The 21,376-nt window shown below is 38.7% G+C and overlaps 2 protein-coding genes and 1 non-coding gene across 3 annotated transcripts; 1 reads left to right on the top strand and 2 right to left on the bottom strand.

The window, feature by feature from the left end:
* Positions 1–351: 351 nt before the first annotated feature.
* Positions 352–18,800, bottom strand: vamp3 (vesicle-associated membrane protein 3 (cellubrevin)). Its single transcript, XM_088337769.1, has 5 exons — positions 18,510–18,800; positions 15,799–15,877; positions 3,938–4,096; positions 2,904–2,955; positions 352–1,686 (listed from the first exon to the last, which is right to left on the bottom strand). Coding segments are annotated over exons 1-5 (309 nt in total). The 5' UTR covers positions 18,512–18,800; the 3' UTR covers positions 352–1,669.
* On the top strand, positions 12,616–14,553 carry LOC148363747 (zinc finger BED domain-containing protein 4-like). Its single transcript, XM_088337097.1, has 2 exons — positions 12,616–13,645; positions 13,850–14,553. Exons 1-2 carry the CDS (start codon positions 12,616–12,618, stop codon positions 14,239–14,241), a joined length of 1,422 nt encoding a protein of 473 aa, XP_088193223.1. The 3' UTR covers positions 14,242–14,553.
* A 1,919-nt stretch (positions 18,801–20,719) lies between the features above and the next one.
* Positions 20,720–20,792, bottom strand: trnar-acg (transfer RNA arginine (anticodon ACG)). Its single transcript has one exon. It is a non-coding gene; the product is annotated as a tRNA-Arg (tRNA).
* Between the last annotated feature and the right edge of the window lie 584 nt (positions 20,793–21,376).

Raw genomic sequence — 21,376 nt, 5'->3', positions numbered from 1 at the left:
AAAAAATACCCAATATAAAGTGTTGATATAGAGTATTTGAATAGTGCTACGGAAAATACAAAATGAAATAAAAATAGGGTAATATGCAAATGTGGGGGTGGGGTTTCATGTGGGCTTTTACTCCCCCAGGTGGAGTTAAAGAACCTTATGGTATGAGAAAGAAATGATTTCCTCAGTCTGTCCGTGAAACAAGACTGTGACAGCAGTCTGTCGCTGAAGATATACAACCAAATTCATAAAAAACTAAATATCAAATTTACTGCTTAAACCATTTAAAATTACAACTACCTGCTCTTGAGTAAGTCTGAGAAATGTGTTGTCAAAAAAAAAACTTCAACCCAAAGAACAAGACACCATTTACACATTTTAATAAGCTGGAAACAGCAGGGTATGCAAATCATCCAGTGTTGGCACAGTACATGTAATTCTCACACTGTCATTCCCCGAATATTTCTTGCGACTACAAATTCTGAAAGCTGCAAAAGCAAAAATGAAAAGCATTCCAGATTAGCTCTGAATAAGTTTAAAAAAAAACAGAACTCAAGAAAATGATATTAACATTTGATTCAGATGGAATACATCAGTGTAATGAGGCACCCATTTGCTCACCGAATGCGCACAATGTGCAAGTAAAAGGCACGATTGACTGACAGGTAGTAATTACAATACACAGTGTGAAAGAAGTGCACACAATTACACCAACTTGACCGTTTATCCGCCCATCAGTTTCAAGGAGAGGCACAGAATCGTTTTTCCACACAAGCGTTATTTCAGTTCCTACAAAGTCTTCCCAGGAAGGAAATTCATTTTTTTACGAGGTGAGTTATTGTGCCACATCAAAGGCGTTCTGAGAAAATGATGCAAAAGGACATTACGTCATGAACTTAGGAACCTTCCGTAATGATCCATTATCTATTTTGAATTATCACTGATTTCATTACAAGCTTAATTTAACTCGATCGTCTCATTTTGATCTCACTAAAAATCAATCCGAAAAACAAAATCCAAAAGGCGTATGGATAAATAAGTTAAGGCATTGGCGCGTGTTATGACCTTTAAGTCAGGCAGAAACAAAATAAAGTTAACGGGAAGTGTTATAGAGGTACAAAATGCTGAATACATGAGGCACTATAGATTTTCAAAAAATGAGTTTTTTTTTCCTTAACCATTTCTAAAGGCACGTCTCTTAGCTTGGCACACATTTTGTTGACTAGTTAGCAAACATAAAAACAAAAAAGGATATCACAACTACCTAATAAGTCTCAGTTTATTATAGTTTGGCTGGGGGTGCGACATATATGATTTTTCCTTCTTAATCCTGCTTTTTGGGCTGGTGCCATTTATAGTCAGGATATCACAATATACCTAATATTTCCTATCACATTAAACAACGTGCATGTTTGATGGATTGACTTATAACACAAACTGAAGAGAAGGCTTTTATGTTGTCAATTATCTGTAAATGTGTCTTTGGTATGTGGCATTGTATAGGTGGGATTCGCTAGTTAGCTCAAATCCTTTACTGAGGCACATGCCGGCACACATTACAGGGCGAGGAACGAAGACAGGAGGTCCATAGAGAAGAAAATGTGGAAGGAGGAAGCCGCTCATCGTAGGACATTTTTTCTCCCAGTGATGCATGCTGCTCATCTCCTGAACGAATGTTGTTTTATGCTCTTGACCAAACTAAAAAGGCAAAAGTAAAAGGTAAGCTTTGAGAATTCATTCGATATTTCACATCAACGGCACAAATAAAATGTAGGGTGCGTTGCATTCACAAAAACACTTTTCTTCAACATTCGGGTATTCAAAGATTGTATGCCTCTATATGTTACTAAAGAGAAAACAGAAATATTGCACACTCAGATTTTAAACAAACAAGAATTTCAATATTCCTGGTACTCCAAGGCAGGGTCTGAAATAAAGTTTTATTCCGATTTCAAAATCCTCGTTCATTTTGGAAATTTCAGAATTTGGGTTCGTTTGGCAATTTGCATACTCGGCAGCCAATCAGAAGCCTGCTTCAAATAACTTTGTGCTTCCGGATTTTCACGACCTTTATAAGGTCGTGCATTTGGCAAATCATTTTCCAAAGTAGATGCACAGAGAACACAAAGAAATGGATAAGTGGTTAGGAATTGTTAAGATTTGTCAATTTAATAGCGGTCTTACTCGTGGTATTGCAGTAAGACGTTTTCCATTGTGTGACGTCATTACGCACGCACCATTTTTTGTTTTGCTAATTGTTGATTGCCATGTTGTATTGAATGGAGCCGTGTTCTTGTTTGCTTGCTGTTGAGGAATAAATATGCTTAAAGGCTGAACCACAATTTCCTGCTTATCTTCTCACGCATGAGGAAACTGCACACTCCGACATATCCTTACCAAGAATCAAGCCAAAACCTCAGCCCCGGAAGAAAGATTCAAATGAAGCTAACAAACTTGATGACGCTACAACACGTAAACGTACATTAAAAGCATCGTGGAAGAGGAGTTCACGTGGCTTGTAGCAGACGACGCAATGCAAACATTGCATGAATGAAGATGAGTAAATACAGGTACATACGGATGGCAGAGGGAAAACAGCAATGTCATATACATGCAATAAATGTTATAAGTAGGTTTATAATAAACTTAATTTTAAAGTGTTGTTCTGTTATATATTCTGATTATCAATCCTTAATACTTTGCAACAATGTATTTTTTTTTTTTTTTTGCGATGAGTCGTCTTATTGTGTTTCAAGTTGTGAAAAATGGGGCAGGCAACTTTATGGCTTTCAGAGTTGTCTGCCGTGGTGCCCGCTAACTTTTGTCACGAGTTTCAGACACTGTACATGGTGATTGAAAAATATAAGTCAAACTAACCCAATGTACAAGAAGAAACAATTTGATGTGATACTTACTGATAATGATGACCACAATAATCAGTAGGACGGCTATCAGAATGGCCCACATCTGCAAGGCAGGTAGGTAAAAAAAAAAAAAAATGTTGGCGAAACGTCAATAAGGTCTGTAAAATACATTTTATTTATTTGGATAAGATATTTATCTGATACATTACCACATTTTCAGAAGTATAGTGTGCATTGAAAAACAAAAAATTGTCAGTAACTTGCAGGTGCTTCTTCAAATCCAACGCGCCTTATTTGCCGAAAAATATGATAACTAAAATTCTAAATGCATAATTACAATGAAATTCTACTTGATACGGTAAAAAAAATGTATTTTAGTTGTAAAACAAAGTTTGATAATGATAGCTTATGTTCTGTAAAACGAGTTTTCATTATTTACTGAAATTCCTATGCAAAGTTACCATAACAGTAGGTTTCATTTCATGCACCTTATATTGGAAAAATCTATTACAAGGGAAAGTTTTTGAAGGCGAGTCTTACAATCCATTGTGCATAAGATGTCAAAATGCATGTCAAAACACCAAAAATCAAAATATGTCGTTGGGCACTCCTGGCCAGCTTGTTTGGTTGAATGACCTCCGATCAATCCCGTTTTACAGATTTACGTTTAAAAATGCCTTTAGTCCCAGTTTTTGTGGACTGAATTGTTGAAAAAGAGTAAAAAGGGTGCAGAGATAGGATAAAGGACCCTCGAAAATGTAAAATGTATAAACCATGCGATAATTCCTGAATTGACTGTTAAAATGGTGTAAAACATGAATAAGAGCTGAAATGATGGATAGAACATGCGTCCAGGTCATTTAATGGACGGATCTCCAAAAAGCTTCAACCAGTCACCCCTTTTTTTCTTTTTGGGTCATTTGTTCTTTTTGTTATGTGATTTTTTTGCAACATTCCAGAAAAAAATATATAAAAATACATGTAAAAAAAAACCCTAATCTGTAAAATCTTCCGAGATCATGCATGTTCTACTACTTGACCTTGCGATGAATATATGGATTCATACCACGCAGAATACATTATACCTTGCAGTTTTTCCACCAGTACTTCCTTTTAAGCTTGGCGGCGCTGGTCTCAAACTGGGACGCACCAGCTTGGAGCGCATCCGCTCGGTCGTCCAGTTCGGAAAGCTTCTGGTCGCGTTCCAGGACTTTGTCCACATTGACGCGCATGATGTCCACTACCTGCACGCGACAAACACATGACATTGATCAGTCAGAACCACGACTTCATCCATGTCATCAACACAGCCCAGAAAATCATGGACTCAAGCTCAATGGTGCAAATTTGGCCTTGGCATTGGTGGGGTCGTAGCTCATTTATATTAGTGATCACATAATTAGTGGGGATAAATCAAGGATTGCTAGATATTGGTAAAGACACAGCACATTTTTTAAAAGTGTAATACTAGTGGGGATGAAACAATGATTGCTCAATATTGGTGAGGACACACCCCCTCCGTCCATACTAAAGCTTTGCCCTTGCATGAGCTGCTCTCTGCCCAGCTTGGAGGACATTGCTGACAACATAATTGCAGACTCCTCTTCCTCAGGACGGCCCCTAAAACAAGGACTAAAACAGGGGTGGCTAAAAGTTTGACACAAATATCCAAAATTTTGAACTGTCAGGGTTAGTCAATATTCTTCGTAGTACCCATACCTTAGCGTCATAGTGCCACTAGTCACCAAACATCACTGCGGCACCTTTGATAATAATAACAATGGAAATTATATTTATAATAACAGTTATCATATAATAATAGCAACAATAACAACAAAGTTAACCATAGTTTTAAACGCAGTATTTCCAATATCACTCATATCCCAATTTCTTCATCCCTGTATTTCGCCAGTAATATTTTTTGTATTTAAATTTGAACACCTGAATAGTTGGACATTGTTTGATCTCGTCTTGTAAATTGTTCCAAGGTTTGACTCCACACACAGACACACACACATACTTTTCCTGGTTGTTCTCACCTTTGGGATTTTTAATTTACTACAGCCCCTCAGGTTATAATTTCCCTCTTTCCGAATGAATAATTTTTGGATGTTTTCTGGCACATGTTTTTGGTGACCTTAAATAACAGTTGTGAAGTGAAACATTTTACTAAATCATCCAATTTTAATAATTTGGACTGCAGGAATAAAATATTAGTATGATCTCGGTATCCTACCCTGTGTATGGTTCTTATTGCACGTTTTTGAAGGATAAAAAGGGGCTGTAGTGATTAATTGTAATTATTGCCCCAGACTTCTGCACAATATGTTAAATATGGCAGAACTAGAGAACAATATAATAAATACAATGCATTATAGTTTAAAAAGATATTGGCTTTATTATTATTTTCCATAACGCACTCCTCTCCTTACAATACAACAAGTATTGTTCTTGTGTTTATTTCAAGGAAAGTGTCCACCCTCAATGCACACAAAAAAAAACTAAACATGAAAAAAGGCAAAGCCACAGTATATAGAAAATATGATGAGGAAAAGAGACGCATTCTTAATGGCTCTAGAGCCGCGTGTTTGCACCCCTGGACTAAAAGGTTTAGAGACAGTTTCTTGCCCAGGGCCATCACCACTCTAAACAAATGCACAAGACTGAAAAATATATTTTGCCTAGGTATACAAAAATGTCTATTCATATTTCATGTCCCTACTTTTATTTTGAAAATATCTTGCTACTAATTTCATCGCACTTTCATTTCGATTTACTTACAACTTAGAGCAGTGTACAAGCACTACCATGTAAATATTTGCCCATTTATCCCAACGATAAGTTTATTCATCTTGTTTCTGTTTCAATATAAGACACCTGCAAAGGAGATTGCATAGGATGCCAGGGCTGTTCGTTATCATGACCATTATTCCTCACTGTTGTTCAATTTTTTTTTTACTATTATACACCGTTTACATCTTTGTCACTATTGGCCAATAATGTTGCTGTTCCTTGATCACACCCAAGATATAATGAAACTTAGGTGATTTGGTAAATAGCAAGAACGCATTGGAGGATGCTCAGAACAGTCATGGAATTTTGCGCCATGAGGGGTTTTTGTACAGTCCTCTACTGTTCTTGCAAGATGAAAATTCATTTATGTCCTTTCTCCTTATTTTGAGTGTCTACTAAACCATGAACCTATCACCCAACAATTATTTCTATCGAAATCTTATCCTTAAAGTCTAATGACTAGTTTATCCTGGCATGGCACATTTAGCCTCATGGTTAACAATTGTGAGGTATATGCACAGTCCTGGAATAGATTGGGAAGAGGTACCACTGTATTGTTTAGTAGTTTGCACCAGAAATTCCTGTTAATTTCAAGATTTAGAGGATTTTCACAAAATCGAACAAATAAATACAACCCAAGTCACAAGTCTAACAAATGTCCTGATTCCGATGTAAATCCACAGAAAAATTAAATGAACATGAACACAATGCGAGCATGGAAACACATTTAATCAATTTGGATATTTTGGGGAGGTGGAAGTGGATGACCATGATCATATCTCACTTGCTGTTACATCTACAATATTGTCATTGAGATCCGAGACAAATAGACCGAGTAACGCATTAAATATTATGACATAAAAAGAAAAACAAAATCCATCTTTTGTACCGCCTTTAGACTTCAGACAGTATCAGAGAGCACACGCATAATTCACATGTTCCACTGATCCAAAAACACTACTCCAGCCGCTCCCTTCAGACAGGCTACAGAGGAGTGTGCAGGCATTACATAACCATGGACAGTGATTATATAAACCTCAAGCAACCAATCCGAGCTTTAGCAAATATGCACAAACTTGACGTACTGTGGAGGAGGTGCTAAATTAGGCACTTACAGAAAAGAAAAAAACTCGCAAGAGATGTTGTTGTCCTAACTCATTTCACTTTTGAAAAATATTATCAGCTGTGTGGATCATCACAGAAAAGCTGCATTTGATGTCAACAAATTTCTAAGAGTGGCGATAAATCACAAGAGACGCCAACGGTTATGAAATACTCTGAGAAGAAACAATGAGTCACGGGGCAACAGGGGGCACTGAGAGGGAGGGCCAATCAATCGAGGCCGATATCCTGACGTCACTTTCGCCGAACTAAAAAACACACACGAAGGGAACTTTTCCGATTAAAGAAGAGGTTGTGCAAACAATTAAATAAAAACATTTCCCAAAAAGCCTCTAAATGAGTTATTTGAAAGTCCCCTTTTGCAAAGTCAATCTTCTAATGGAAGAAACTGCCTCAATCATAAACCCTTTTTATGTCAGGACCAGAACGGCGACAGGACCCACTTGCATTACGTTTCTCTCAGTTTTATCGGAAGAAAGGAAAGGGTTGCACCCATGAGCCGGTGATAGCTGGACGCGGGAAGCATGTCGCTCTGAACACGGAAGTGGGACTTCCGTGGCGAGCGATGGTGGTGTCGGGGACAGGAGAACAAAAAAACCTGGTCGGGATCGGAAACAAGTTGAAAGCCAGGAGAGGAAAGTAGACGTGGTCAGGATAAAAAAAAAACGGGTCGAAGCCGGGAAACAGACGGGAGCAAAAACAGGTGGGAGTAAGGGTCGAAAAAGCTTGCCTAGAGTAAAATGAGGTTCCCGGACAGACTCACAACAGGTGACAGATGGGAGTGGGTTTAAATAGTGAGAGGGAGCCAATCAGAGTCCTAGGCAGTTGGAGCAGGCACAGGTGCATCACATCGGTAATCATGACATTCTATGCAGAAGAGCAGCATGATATTGGCCAGTGTTTGCAGGAAAAAAATTCCCACTTAGGATTTTCTATAACATAAAATTTAGCAATGTACCAAATTGAACAATATGGGCTCAAAACAAAAATGTCATTTGGAGGTAAAGGAGGCGGGTCGCTTTTACAGGCTCATCAAGGTTAATGCGGTTGTGGACTGTAAAACAAAGCCTGCAATTGGCCGGAAAAGATGCCAATCACATGTTAGGTTTTTAATGAGCTATAGAAAATAAATTTACTAGTCTGTTTATTTTTAACAGGGAACTATGGGGCTACGTCCGTCAATGCCGAGATGCTTTTCGGCTGTTTTTTTATTTTTATTTCTAGGCTTCTTTGTGTGTTTTGGAGTAAATATTTTACACGGTTGGATTCACTACACTTTCGCCGATGTAAGGAGGCAATGTTTGCGTACCACCAGCGAAAGTGATGGCTGAAAGACGACGTCTTTGTGAGCTATCCCAGCTTCGTAGTTTTTGGGTATCTTGTTTCAGATTAATCATGATGTTTCTGTGACGAGTACATTTTAAAAGCTTACCTATAATATGCGTCATGAAGTATTTCAGTTGCTGGTGACATCGTACAGACACAGTTGTCTGTACGTGCCTGAGACACGTATTTGCTTCTTAACAGTCTGACGACACGCTGGTTAAATACTCATTTTTCACTGACCTCCGAAACAAATGTCAATATCGCCACTTTGCGCTTTGTGGCTAAAGTGCCTTGCGGGTTGAAAATATTCTGCAAATCCATTATTCCCATGTTGCATGTTTCTGCAAGCGGGTACCAGGAGGGTGAATTTTGGTCAGGCTTGGCAGCTTTTTTGCCATTCTGTCCATCAAAAAGTAAACTGAACTTGTGAGGCCGTGATCAATTATGCCCAATCCCGCATTAATGCAATAGAGGACCGGCAGAAGGCACTTTTGTCGGGAGGCATGCCGCTCTAACCCGCTAACATGATAAGCACTTTTTTGGCCTCGATCCATTATCCCCAGTTGACTATTGCAGAGAGCGGGAGCTGAGGAAGCAAGTGTGTGTCACACATGACGGCACCATTCTTTTCTCCATTCTTTACACTTAAAATGATCAGCACCTGTTTTGCAGCTTTCCATTATACCAGTCTACTATTCCTACAAGTAGGAGCACATGTTAACAATGGTTGCAGAGGGGCTACAGTAGTACAACCAGGGGCTAATTTTAAGTGTTTCTTTAACTCAAATTCTCATTAAACAACTTAAAAGAGACATTTAAGTGCTTCAAAAGAAATGACCAAGAAAATGAAACTGAAGAAAAATAAAAAATGCAAATAACAAGAGCAAGTTTATTGGACTATAATTTAAGATGCTGGCTATCAATAAAGAATGGTTTGTAACTGCTGCACTAAACGATCTCGCTCCTCCCCTTCTTAAGTACATCTTTTTGGGGCATTTTAGCTTTCACTGGACAGGAAAGTGAATAAAAAAACAAAAGGAAAAGGGACCTGAAGATGCAAGAAATGAGTCATAGTTGCATGTTGGCCAAAATATTGAAAACAGTACATTAAAGTCGCCGCACAGTTCTTAAGACCAGCCAATCAACTTTCGAAAATAACGAACTGAATGTCCCACACAAAGGCTAAGTTCACAATGCAGAGGTTTATGCTCAATTACGATTTTATGGGTGAAATCAGATTTTTGGTGAGATTCCCCCCATTGAATAGTCTATGCTATGGGGTATGAATGTAATCTGTCTGCACGGCAGCAGACAGGAAAAGACTTCAGAGGGTCATCAAGACAGCCCAGAGAATTGTTGGTTGCTCTCTGCCAAGTCTGGAAGACTTTGCCTGCTCTCGCTACCTCAGCAGAGCAGAAAACATCATCGAGGACTCTTCTCACCCCGAGCACCACCTCTTTGACCTGCTGCCCTCCGGCAGACGCTACAGGTCACACTAAACAAAAACAAACAGACTCAGAGATAGTTTCTTCCCCAGAGCCATCACCACCCTAAATACAGACTGCACAAAAAAATGAACCTCTCCACAAATGCTCTTTAAGGAGGAATACCAATGCAAACACACTACCTCATACAGATGTCAAATTGTATTCATGCCTATGCTTACTTTGCACAATGTTGCATATTTGCACTACTGCATATTGCACTATTACGATCCCCTGTAAGTAAACACCCAATCTAAATGTCTTCTGCTTTTACATGCCCACACTTTCTTGTGTAAATATATATCCAAATTCTTTGTATCTTTTTATCTTTTAAAATCTTTTATCTTTACAGTTAAATGTGTAACTGGAGTGCCACGTCCAATTTCGTTATCACAATATGTTCAACCCATTTTGTAACAATAATAATAAAGGTATATTCTAGTCTATTATTATTAAACAAATAAATTAATACTAGAAAATCAGCAGCACGGCTGGTGAGTGGTTGGCGCGTCCACGGTACAGTTTTGAGGTCATGGGTTTAATTCCAGATACCAGCCTTGTTGTCGGAGTTTGGATGTTCTCCCCGTGCATGTTTGGGTTTCCTCCAGGTACTCCGGTTACCTCCCACAATCAAAAACAATGCATGTCAGGTTACTTGGACAGTCCAAAATGTCCATAGGTGTGTATGACCGAAGTAATTGTCTGTTTCTGTGTGCCCTGCGACGGGCTGGCAAGTGGTTTAATGACCCCTGCACATTGAAGATAGCTGGGATGGGCTCCAGCACCCCCACGACCCTACTGAGGATAAGCGGTGCAGAAAAAAGATGGATAACACTAGAAGACAGACATGGGGACTTGAGACTTAGTGACTTGGACTCGAGTCGACTCGAGTCGCTGTTTTTATGACTTGTGACTTGACTTGGACTTGGCAATCTAAGACTCGGGACTTGACTTGACTTGAGCCACGATGACTTGAATGACTTGCGTGTTCATATATATATATATATTTCATTATTTAAATAATGTTGACAATTACAGTACGGGATGCGGGCTGAGAAACGCTCTCATGTCACGCCCACTCTGCCCATGCGCCACACACCTCCACGGCAACCACCTGAAGTCAGCATGTCTGCTCCGAGGGTAGTAACTTTTGGCTTCAAAAACTTCTGTGAAGAAGGTAAACGGCGAACAGCGCAGTGCAAATTTTGCAACGGGAAAATTTCGGACAGCCAGACCACCACCTCAAATTTCATCCGACATTTGAAGAGCCATTCTGCCCAGTAAGTGTTTGTCAGTGTTAATATCTGTTTGTCAATGTGTTAATATCTGGTGAGTTGGATGTTGGCTAATGTCTGTGAATATTGTCATTCACCCAGGTCATTTTATCCATACAGTTTAGTTGTAGGCAACTGGACTTCTAATTTGAGCTTGAGGAACTTCCATGAGGAACATCTACAGCTCAATCTCTAAAAAGTCCAGTTGCTTACTCTTTGGTTGTTAGCTAAGAGTGAGCGGCAGGGCGATTTAGCCGCTGCACAGGGGGGTTTCAGTTTATCATTGTGACATTCTTATGCAGAGACGAGAGGTTATCGTAACCTGCGTCAATGATGCTTCATTCATTTACTTTTATAAACATTGCAGTATGTTTGAGTAAAACGAATGCATTTGTGCTCATAGTGCCTCGTCTATCCTACAACGGGTAACGCAAAAGACAAGCCAGGCATATTGAGCTAGGAGCTACGGATAAACGGGCTGTCTAATTGAGAAAATAGGGTAGGCTAAGCGGTGAAGTTGAGAAGGACACGTGCACTGTACATGATCAAAAATCAGGGATGTGATTTGACCAAAGTGAAATTATCTGAAAATTAGGCGGGGGTCTGGGGGCCGCGGGCACCCAGCTAGGTCCAGGGCAGTGCCCTGGTGGGGGGAGAAGTGGGGCGAAGCCCCCCGGAGGTCATGGGTTTTCCGTGTTTTTAAGTACTTTCAATGCACTCAGATGACAAAGAAATAGACAAAACAACAGCATACATTTTCAATGTATTTTGAACTATCCCATATAAAATTACAGTTTAAGTCAACTCAAAATCAGTCACATTAAAAAACATTGGACTGCCTTTGCTATTAAAAACTATCACTGAGAATATCATCATATCTAACTCATGTGATTACTAAGTTAACACATAAATCATGTTGAAGAGTTCAAATTTCATGAACAAATAATTGTATCATGACCAAATGAAAAGTAACTCATATTAGAACATACCATAAATGTCTTTGTTATAGAAGAAGATGTTATCTATAAATGAAAGTACTGTAGTGGGTTGTACATAATTCACCCACGGAACCATTGTTTAGTTAGCGAGTTCCTAGGGGGACTCTTAATTCGGCCGGTTCTAGCCACTCTCGTGTTTGTTTTGTTATCGCCAGTTTAAATGTCATTAAAGCAGCTTTCGTTGGCACCTTTGTTTGACACTCCGCTTACGACTCCCGTCTCTGCTCGCTACATTGGATCACGTCGGGGTCACCAACATTTGTAGATAATTCCTTCTCTAACCAGTCCGATCGAAACTTGTTTTTTTACGATCTTAGCAATTTCTTTAACTCGCGGAGCATCTTTGCGTTCGATCTCGGACATCTTTCTTTAAACACTCGGCAAAAACGTGTGAGAAATGAACAGATATGCAGAGTATGAAAGGACAAGAAACGCCTGCACTGATACTACACAGCCTGCAATATCACAGTTCATCCAGTCTCGTCCTCTGGAAGCATATTCAGCAAATCATCCCAAACAGAAGTCCATAACCAATGCTATTGTTACAGATCTTGTGATTGGATGTAGCATGCCCCTTTCAATGACGGAAAATAAACATTTCAGGCACTTCATGTCTGTGGTCGACTCCAAATACCAGCCTATCTGCCGCAGAACAATAACTTCAACAATAGAATCACTTGTTGCAGACATGCAAGAAAAGATCAAAGTGATTCTTGCTGGTGTAGACCATGTGTCGGTTACCATAGACATTTGGTCAGATAGGAGGATGCGCGGCTTTTTGGGAGTCACTGGCCATGTCTTAACAACCTCAGAAGGAGTCATGCTGAAGTCATACCTGCTGGCATGCAGCAGATTCAAGGGATCTCACACAGGAGAGCGCATTGCTGAAGCCTTTGATTCCCTGTGTGAGGATTATGGCATTCGGAAAAAACTCGACTTCATAATCTGTGATAATGCTGCGAATATGAAGCGAGCATTTTCAGTCTGTTTTCCGAAGGATCAAGATGACGAAGTAACCGATGATGACAATCTGGATGATGAAGAATTGTGGGAAGACCTCTCCAGAGGTGACTGGGAGACTGTGGACCGCACAATCAACAGAGGAAGCCCTAAACGTCAGCAATGCTTTGCGCATACTCTGCAGTTAGCTGTTGGTGATGGTCTCAAGGATGCACGGATCATGAACAGTTCCTTTGCAAAATGCTCCAAGCTTAGCTCTCTCTTGCATACATCCAGCACCTTTAAAGATGCGTTTGAGGAGAAGTTTGATCAGCGAGGGATACCCGCTGCTGTAAACACACGGTGGAATTCAACTTTCCGACAAGTCAAGGCAGTGCTCTCATTCAGTCACCAGGACTTGTGCAGTGTTGTTCAGAACACGGGACACAGTGAGCTGGTCTTCTCAATTAGGGAGTGGAACTTGATGAAGGAACTTTGTGATGTGCTACAGCCATTTGCAGAGGCCACTGATCTTACTCAGGGAGAGAAGATTGTGACGATTAGCTCTGTCCTCCCCTGTGTATTGTCTCTTAACCACCACTTGGAAAGACTCAAGCCGCAAGTGCGCTTCCTGGGAAGCATGATCCATAGCCTGCAATTCTCTTTGAAGAAACGGTTCCGGGGAATCTTCGTTAATGTGAAGATGTTGTCAGCTGCATCAGGGGAAGAGCTGCCATTTGCAGACCCAGTCTACATCAGGTCAGCTGTCCTGGACCCGGCTTTCTCCATGATGTGGCTTCAGCATGATGTGCTTGTCACAGATGATGTCAAGAATAACATTGTTGACATGGTAAAAGGTCAGTGGATTTTTTTTTTTAACGTGATGTACACTTAGGCGTGTCACCATTATCAAATTATGGAAATGTAATTCAAAACAGTTATATGAGTATTATAATCCATTTTAGAGATGATTTTGCAAGCGTATCAAACTGTGGATGTTCAATTTTGAATAATGCTCATGAGATCTTACGCTTGCCCTTTTTTTTCTTTGTTTTAATTAGATCTGATTCTACGTGAGGTGCAACCTCACACAACATCCCAGAGTCCTGAATTCCTAGAGGAGGAAAGCGAAAGCCAGCAAGAAGACAGCACTGGCCTATTCTCAGGCTACAAAAAACGCCGCAAGCAGGACCCAACCACCAACCCAGAGACACAACTAAATAACTATTTTTCTCTTTGTTGTGGGCAGCCTTGTCTGTCCTTCTGGGACGCAAACAGGGCTGTCCTCCCTGCCCTTTTTCCTGTTGCAATGAAAGCTTTGTCAGTGCCAGCCTCAAGTTCCCCAGTGGAAAGAGTCTTCAGCCATGGTGGAATCATTATGAGACCCCATCGAGCTCGGCTTGCAGATAAGACCCTGTCTAATCTTCTATTTTGCAAATGCAATACCTTGTAAAAAGGGAATGACTGATGGATATACAGTGACTGAGTGAGTGAGTTAATTTGTGTCATTGTGAGTGAGTGAGTGAGTGAGTGAGTGAGTGAGTGAGTGAGTGAGTGAGTGAGTGAGTGAGTGAGTGAGAGTGTGAGTGAGAGTGTGTGAGTGTGTGAGTGAGAGAGAGAGGAGAAATGTAACAAAGTTTAATAATAATAAGCTATTTGTTTTAGCTGTTATTTGTTTCCTCATAAAAAGGGATTGACTTATGGATATACTGTTTGAGTGAGTGACAGAAAGCGTGTGAGAGAGAAATCTGCAAAGAAAAGAGCAAGAGAAATGTGACAGTTTAATCCTCTGTAAGTTAGTATTTGTTTTAGCTGTTATTGTTACTTTGTAAAAGTAAAAAAAAAGTAAAAGTTTGGGTTTCGATCTACAGATCACTTTTTCTGTCAATAAATACCAAATACTGACGATATCACTGTTTGTTTGAGTCTATGATGTATTTTACTGAACATGAGTATTTAGGATACAAATATTTTATTACAGGTTAGGCACATTAGCCAAGGATGATTACTTGATTTCTTATATATTGCCTTTCACTTTATTAAGATCAGATTCTGAAGCTAAAATTACAACAGTACGCCAAAGGTGACTTGACTTGGACTTGACTTGACCTATTACAGGACTTGACTTGACTTGACACAGCCTGTGACTTGACTTGACTTGACTTGCCCAAGAAAAAAATACTTGGGACTTACTTGAGACTTGCACATGTGTGACTTGGTCCCATGTCTGCTAGAAGATACCATTGCTTTAAGAATGAACTCGAGCGACATGTTGCGTATTGATGCGTGCAGCTAGCGCCTTGACCGTTCAGGCAGCAGTTGCATTTCAAAAAATCGGATACATATTGGATTTAAGACCACATTTGAAAGTGGCCAGGGTCTGGTGTGAAAAAAGTGACTATGTCCCATAAAGACGGACTTAACAGATCAGATACAGGGTGTGTACGTTCAAAAAAAAAAAAAATCTGTTTTCCCTTCAATGTGAACCTAACCAAAATGAGTGTTTCCGAATGAAAACGGCTCCACTGTAGTAAGTTAGCTCTCTTGCATTAGCATCTAAACATAAGCCAATGTCCAGATGGTGGCCAACAGAAATATTAAATCTGATAGACCCGCCAACTTTTGCAAAAATGTTTTTCTGCTTAAAAGGTCCAATGTGTAATATTTGACCACTAGATGGCACTGTGTTGTCTGGTACGAGCAAAGGCCAGTGACACACGAGCATGGCGGCAGGATGCCAAATGATAAGGTGCCGATTCAAGAAGGGATTCCACGGTGGAAAAGAAATACAAATTTCTTGACCGGTGATAATTTTATAAAAACAAAACATTGTTATGATAGTTCATGTATTTGTGCCTGGTATTTAAATCAATGTTGTTTCTTTTTTACAGGATGGCTAGATTTTTGTACCACTAGGAGGCACTAAATATTACACAATGTACATTAAAATATTGGCAGTCTTCCCATTTTGACAGCATCCTTCCATCTCCTTCCAATCAAATCAATTTACCTCATCGACTTGCGCTTGGGTCTGCTGCAAGCGTTTGTTGCTTGAACCCGCACCTGAACCTTCTGGAACAACACCTGACCTGGAGAAACAAAAGATTGAAAGTTCATGTTGCACCATGCGAAGATCAGGACGTTGCAGGCGATAATACACATAAACATAATCCAGCTTGGTGTTGCGTTTATAAATAGTAAAAGAAAAGTAGAAGTGGAATACTACTGCAGAAAGAGAATTCCCCACAAGCTTCATTTATTTTATTTCCCTTGTTGACATTTCATAGAGCACATCTTCCAATTGTTGTCCTCAAGTTCTGCAATTTATCATTGTTGATAACCCAAAGTAAAAATACATTTTAGAATAATAACACTTGATTTTTAGCTTTATGACCCAACTAGCCAAAGAAAAATCCACATATTTGAAGCTTATGAAAAGTTATAGTGTTGGATCTAAAATTAGCCTGCAATAAAACTATATTCTATTAATTTTAATTGCACTCATGGAGCTTTCAATCCAGTACCGGGAACCTATGGCTCGCGACCCAGATTTGGCTCTTTTGATGATAACATCTGGCTCGCAGATATGGGTTTAAAAAAATTGTCGTTTGTTTAATTCCATCCATCGATTTTCTACTGCTCATGTCTTGTGCAGAGTTGCAGTTGCATGAGCAATTGTCTATTATTTTAATTGGATGATAATACCCTACGTTGGCCGTTACACAGGCAAAAATTGCCACTGAAAGTGCTGTATAAAAACATTTAGCACACAACAAGACAGTAAATACTTGCTTTTGATTGGCCTGCCGTTAACATGCCGAACTGTGACAGTTCTGGTTGGCCAAACACTCCATCACTCAAATAACAAAGGGGGGACAACATGCAACCATAAGATAAATCCTTGAGAAAAAAAAACTACGCAGTCTCTTGCGATTACACAATCGCACTAGGTCACATTGCAATATGAATTAGTCTTCTGTAAATGGTGCAGCTCTAGTGTACATCATTTACAAGATTTGATATGGCACTCTCGGAAAAAGACGCAAAAGACTTATAGGAAAAATAAAAAGGGAAAAAAGGTAGAAAAATATAAACAGTATTAGGATGGATGGGCACTATTCTCGATGTTCTTGTAGCCTTGCCTAAATTGTGAGTACATCTCAAATATGTAATTAAATTAGCAGCAACATTGTGCAAAATTAAGAGGAAATAGAATATGAAGATACATTTTTCTATACATAAGCAAGACATTTTCCACAGTCTTGTATGTTTGTTTAGGGAGGTGATGGCCCTTGGGAAGAAATAGTCTCTGAGCCTGACATGTCTTTGTTTTAAGCGACCTGTAGCATCTACCAGTAGGCAGCAGGTCCCACTCAAAAAAACCTTCACATAAGGAAATTAAAATATTAAAAATGTTTAGTATTGCTGAATTATTCTCCCTAGTGACTTAAACACAGTCTATGTTAACTTAACGAGACACCAGATAACACTGTATTGTGTTGTACAACAGAAGACGAGATCACATAGAGGCAAAGAGGGGGGTACCCTTAGCAGCAAGATGACAGACAATCATGTCATCTCCTTCAAGATGGGCCTCATGTTACGTAAAATAAACACAATGTACAATGTCCGATGTACGTTTATAGGACAGTTCATGTATTATTGCTCATTATTCAAATACATTTTGTTTTAGTAATTTAGTTTTTCTAACCACTAAGAGGCTTAATAATACACAATGTCAATAATAATAAAGTATCTATCCATCTATCTATCTAATAATGTATTCTGCAATGTCCTCCAGACTGAAGTAGAGTATCTTGCATATTTGTATGTTTTTATCCTTTATTTCAATTTTTTTAGGGAAGCAGTTTTAAAATAAAGAATTGATTGATTGCTAAAAATAGTAATGTTGAAGAGTAAAAGGAAAACAAGACAGTTAAATTTATACAATGCTCCTGAATCAGGATGACTTACCAGTAAAAATTATTGCAAGAGGCCTTCAAATCAATTACCAGTACAGATTAACAAGTAAACTTGTGACATTGCACAAGGCCTGCATCCAACCAGAAGCGTCACAATACCTTATACCGTTTATATCTTTTTTTTCCAGGTTTAAGGAATATATAAAACGAAACATCGTTCGACTACAGACAGATTACACGTTTACATTTATTTAGCAGTCCGTTGATGACGTCACGCAGTCACAATTTATCCCATAACAATTTCGCATAGAATTACCTCCCACAAGCACCTAATTTGCATTTTAACACGGAGTTGCAAAGTTTTCGAACTGAGTCATTTTGTATTTTAACTTGTATAAGAAGTACACAAAAATACTTTATGTTTTGACGTTGGTAAACTGACACTTACCGTAGCTAGCATAACATAACATAAATGTTAGCATCACGGGGATGATAAATCCAACTCAAGTAAACTTCATATAAAGTTTGTAGTTGAGTACACGCATATCATTAATCAGCGAAACCAAAGATTGAACACCTAACTAACTTATCTAAAATTTATAATTATTTCTACTGCTTTTGTAAACGTTTGAGGACATTTCCAAGCTAGCAAATTAGCACTTGTTGCACGCTAACTTTAGGGCGTATGCTACGTTGCCTTTTTCGTAAAACAACCACATCAAATGATACATACTTTTTTCGACCCACAATACAATGGATGGTTGATAAAAAATAGTTATTTTATGAATGTAAAACTTACATCGTGAAGTAAAAGTTGTTTAATCCTGCACCGGATACTTGCAGCGGGTTTCCTACAGTTGAGCTGCGTTGTGTTGAAGTTCCGTTTAGGAGTCGTAATTTAGGATCTCCCAGTCCTTGACATAAACCCTGCAAATGTTTCCTGCTATAAAATATAGTTGACTAAAACTAAACTAAAACCGTCAAAAATGTCACCCTGAACAAAACTTATTAAATAAATTAAGTGTGAATTGGTTGTGTTAATATAGAAAACCGTGTGTATTGTTTCACGTTAAAACGTCCGCCTTGTCGAAGCAAATTCATTTTACGAGGAAACTTGAGCGCAACACTAAACAGCCTTAATACTTCCGCCAACAGCGTCGAATAAACAGCGGCATGGAAGTAATAATAATGATAAACTTTGGGGAAAAAAATAACAAAAAAGTATTGAATAGCAATAGTTGCACAATCAAATAAAAAAACTCCTATTAGATATTTTAGTTTTCAAGAGAATTTAATTAAAAGCAAAAACCCGTGCTCAGGATGTGGCTATAAAAGTCTCGAAAATATCAGCGACACGGAAAAATAATAAACTTGAAAAAAAGTAACAAATTAAAATGTTCTCTCAATAAAAAAATAAAATGTATATTAAATCATTTATGTCTTTTTATACTCATTCAATTTAAACAGTTAAACCCCGTGATCAGCATGTGACATTTAGTGAGAAGAGATTCTATTAATATTGATCCCAACATACGATGCACAGAATACACTCCACATCGGAATATATTTTGTAATTTTAATGTAATTTCAGTGGCAGATATGCACTTTGATATTCATTAAAAATATTAGTGTTTTTATAAAATACTTTGAAATGATCCAATGATCTGGAGTACACAAATACTCATAGCGAATTATTAAAAAAGAAAGATTAAAAAGTAATGAACTCAAATTGAAAGGACACACGTTAAGTACATAGATAGATAGATAGATAGATAGATAGATAGATAGATAGATAGATAGATAGATAGATAGATAGATAGATAGATAGATAGATAGATAGATAGATAGATAGATAGATAGATAGATAGATAGATAGATAGATGGATAGATAGATAGATACTTTATTCATCCCCGTAGGAAAATTCACACTTCCAGCAGTATCCTTGTATTAAAAAAATAAAAGATATAGAATACAGTGGGACCTCACTACTTCGTGGTTCCACGTTCGCGGGTTCAGAGCTTCGCGGGTCTAAAAAAATAATAATACCGTAAATTCCGGACTATAAGCCGCTACTTTTTTCCCAAACTTTCAACCCTCCGGCTTATTCAGTGATGCGGCCAATTTATGTAATTTTTCTAACGGCCGCCAGCGCCGCTCGAGTACAAAAGGTAAGATTTAGACTGCAACTCCTTAGCTTGTGCACAAACTAAATTAGCAAATGTGAAAGAAGGCGCGGGGCAAATGCGGGCTGATGGGAAGTGGAGTAAAGGAGAGACCTGTTTGTGGACGCGGCCGACAATAGTGGATATATATATTTTCCCACCCTTACCTTTGGAAATATACACTTTTTTCCTTGGATTACTTTCAACGGCCACCTGGACTCTGCAGGTCTGCATTAAATCTTAAATACCGGCATCATTTTCCGTTCAATTTGCCGGCTGTGTTTTTTGGACTTTATCAAGTATTGGTTAAATTGTTCAAACGAAGAATTTGTGTTTGAATTGCAGTTTTTCAATGTGGGCGCATGCGGCCAATATACAGGTGCGGCTTGTGTTTTTACAAAATGGGTTTTCCTCCCGAAATGTGGTGGGTGCGGCTTATAATCAGGTGCGCTCTATAGTCCAGAATCATTTACGGTAATAATAAAATAAAATAATAAACCTGTGTATATATTTCGCGACAAGAGGTCGTTGTTCACCTCTTTCACTACTTCACTTCCAGCTAGAAATTATTTTATTTTTGAAGGGGCGTCGCTACTTCGCGGATTTTCACTTTTGGTCCCCATTAACCGCGATAACCGAGGTGTTACTGTACAAAAATACCCACATAAGCCCTCAACAAACACTATACATTTACTCTACAATGCTTCTCTCTAGCGGCCAAAGATGAAAAAGCAATGAACATAAAAAGAAAGACCTACAATTAAAAGAGAAGATTAAAAAAAATACATTAGAATTACAATGTGTCGCCTGCAGACAGTGTTGAGTTGAGAGAAAAGATAAAAGGAACGAGCCAGCCAGGAGTCGAACCTAGAATCTTCTGATCCGTAGTCAGACGCGTTATCCATTGCGCCACTGGCCCTCGAAAGGACTTTCACCCAACACTAACTATGAATCTCCCTACTCTTTTTAGCACATGTCAGGTAAAATATTGAATCATGTTATCATAGTATCTACAGTTACAAATGTAAGATCCAGATGTTTGCCTTTTACCATTTAAGTCTTCTGTTATAAATTCAATCATAGGCCATACGTTAGCTACTCCACTTTGGCCTTGTTACCAATTTTATTATTTTATTATAATATAATCGATGTTGGTTAAACCGTAGACACTTGTCGAAATTTTTGCTCTCAGAATTAGAGAAAACAAACCAAATTTGTTGCTAAATTCGAGTTTAATGCAAACGCGTAAAAATATTTTGGCAACAGGTCGTCGTTCACTTCTCCCACTAATACACTCTTCGGGCTACTAGAAGTCATTTTATTCAGGAAAATAATCACGTTTTATTTATTTATAGGGCATATAAAACCAATTCTTCATTTTCGAGAAACGAATCCGTCACTCGATCATGTTTAACTGGATGGTGGGTATATATTTTGCCACAAAGGGTCGTCGTTTACCTCTTTCACTACTTCACTTCCAGCTAGAAATTATTTTATTTCAGA

The sequence above is a fragment of the Urocampus carinirostris genome, chromosome 6 (genome assembly GCF_059441175.1).
Source record: "Urocampus carinirostris isolate Australia breed hairy pipefish chromosome 6, RoL_Ucar_1.0, whole genome shotgun sequence".
NCBI lineage: Eukaryota > Metazoa > Chordata > Actinopteri > Syngnathiformes > Syngnathidae > Urocampus > Urocampus carinirostris.
The sequence above is the reverse complement of the archived record's forward strand: the minus strand, read 5'-3'. Positions and strand labels throughout refer to the sequence as shown.

Excerpts from the sequence above, each read along its gene's own strand:
- LOC148363747 (XM_088337097.1), top strand. The coding sequence starts at position 12,616 with ATGCGCGGCTTTTTGGGAGTCACTGGCCATGTCTTAACAACCTCAGAA. Across the intron at positions 13,646-13,849 it reads CATTGTTGACATGGTAAAAG|ATCTGATTCTACGTGAGGTG; the intron begins GTCAGTGGATTT and ends TGTTTTAATTAG.
- vamp3 (XM_088337769.1), bottom strand. Across the intron at positions 4,097-15,798 it reads CCCAAGCGCAAGTCGATGAG|GTAGTGGACATCATGCGCGT; the intron begins GTAAATTGATTT and ends TGTCGCGTGCAG. Across the intron at positions 2,956-3,937 it reads ACTGGTGGAAAAACTGCAAG|ATGTGGGCCATTCTGATAGC; the intron begins GTATAATGTATT and ends CCTGCCTTGCAG.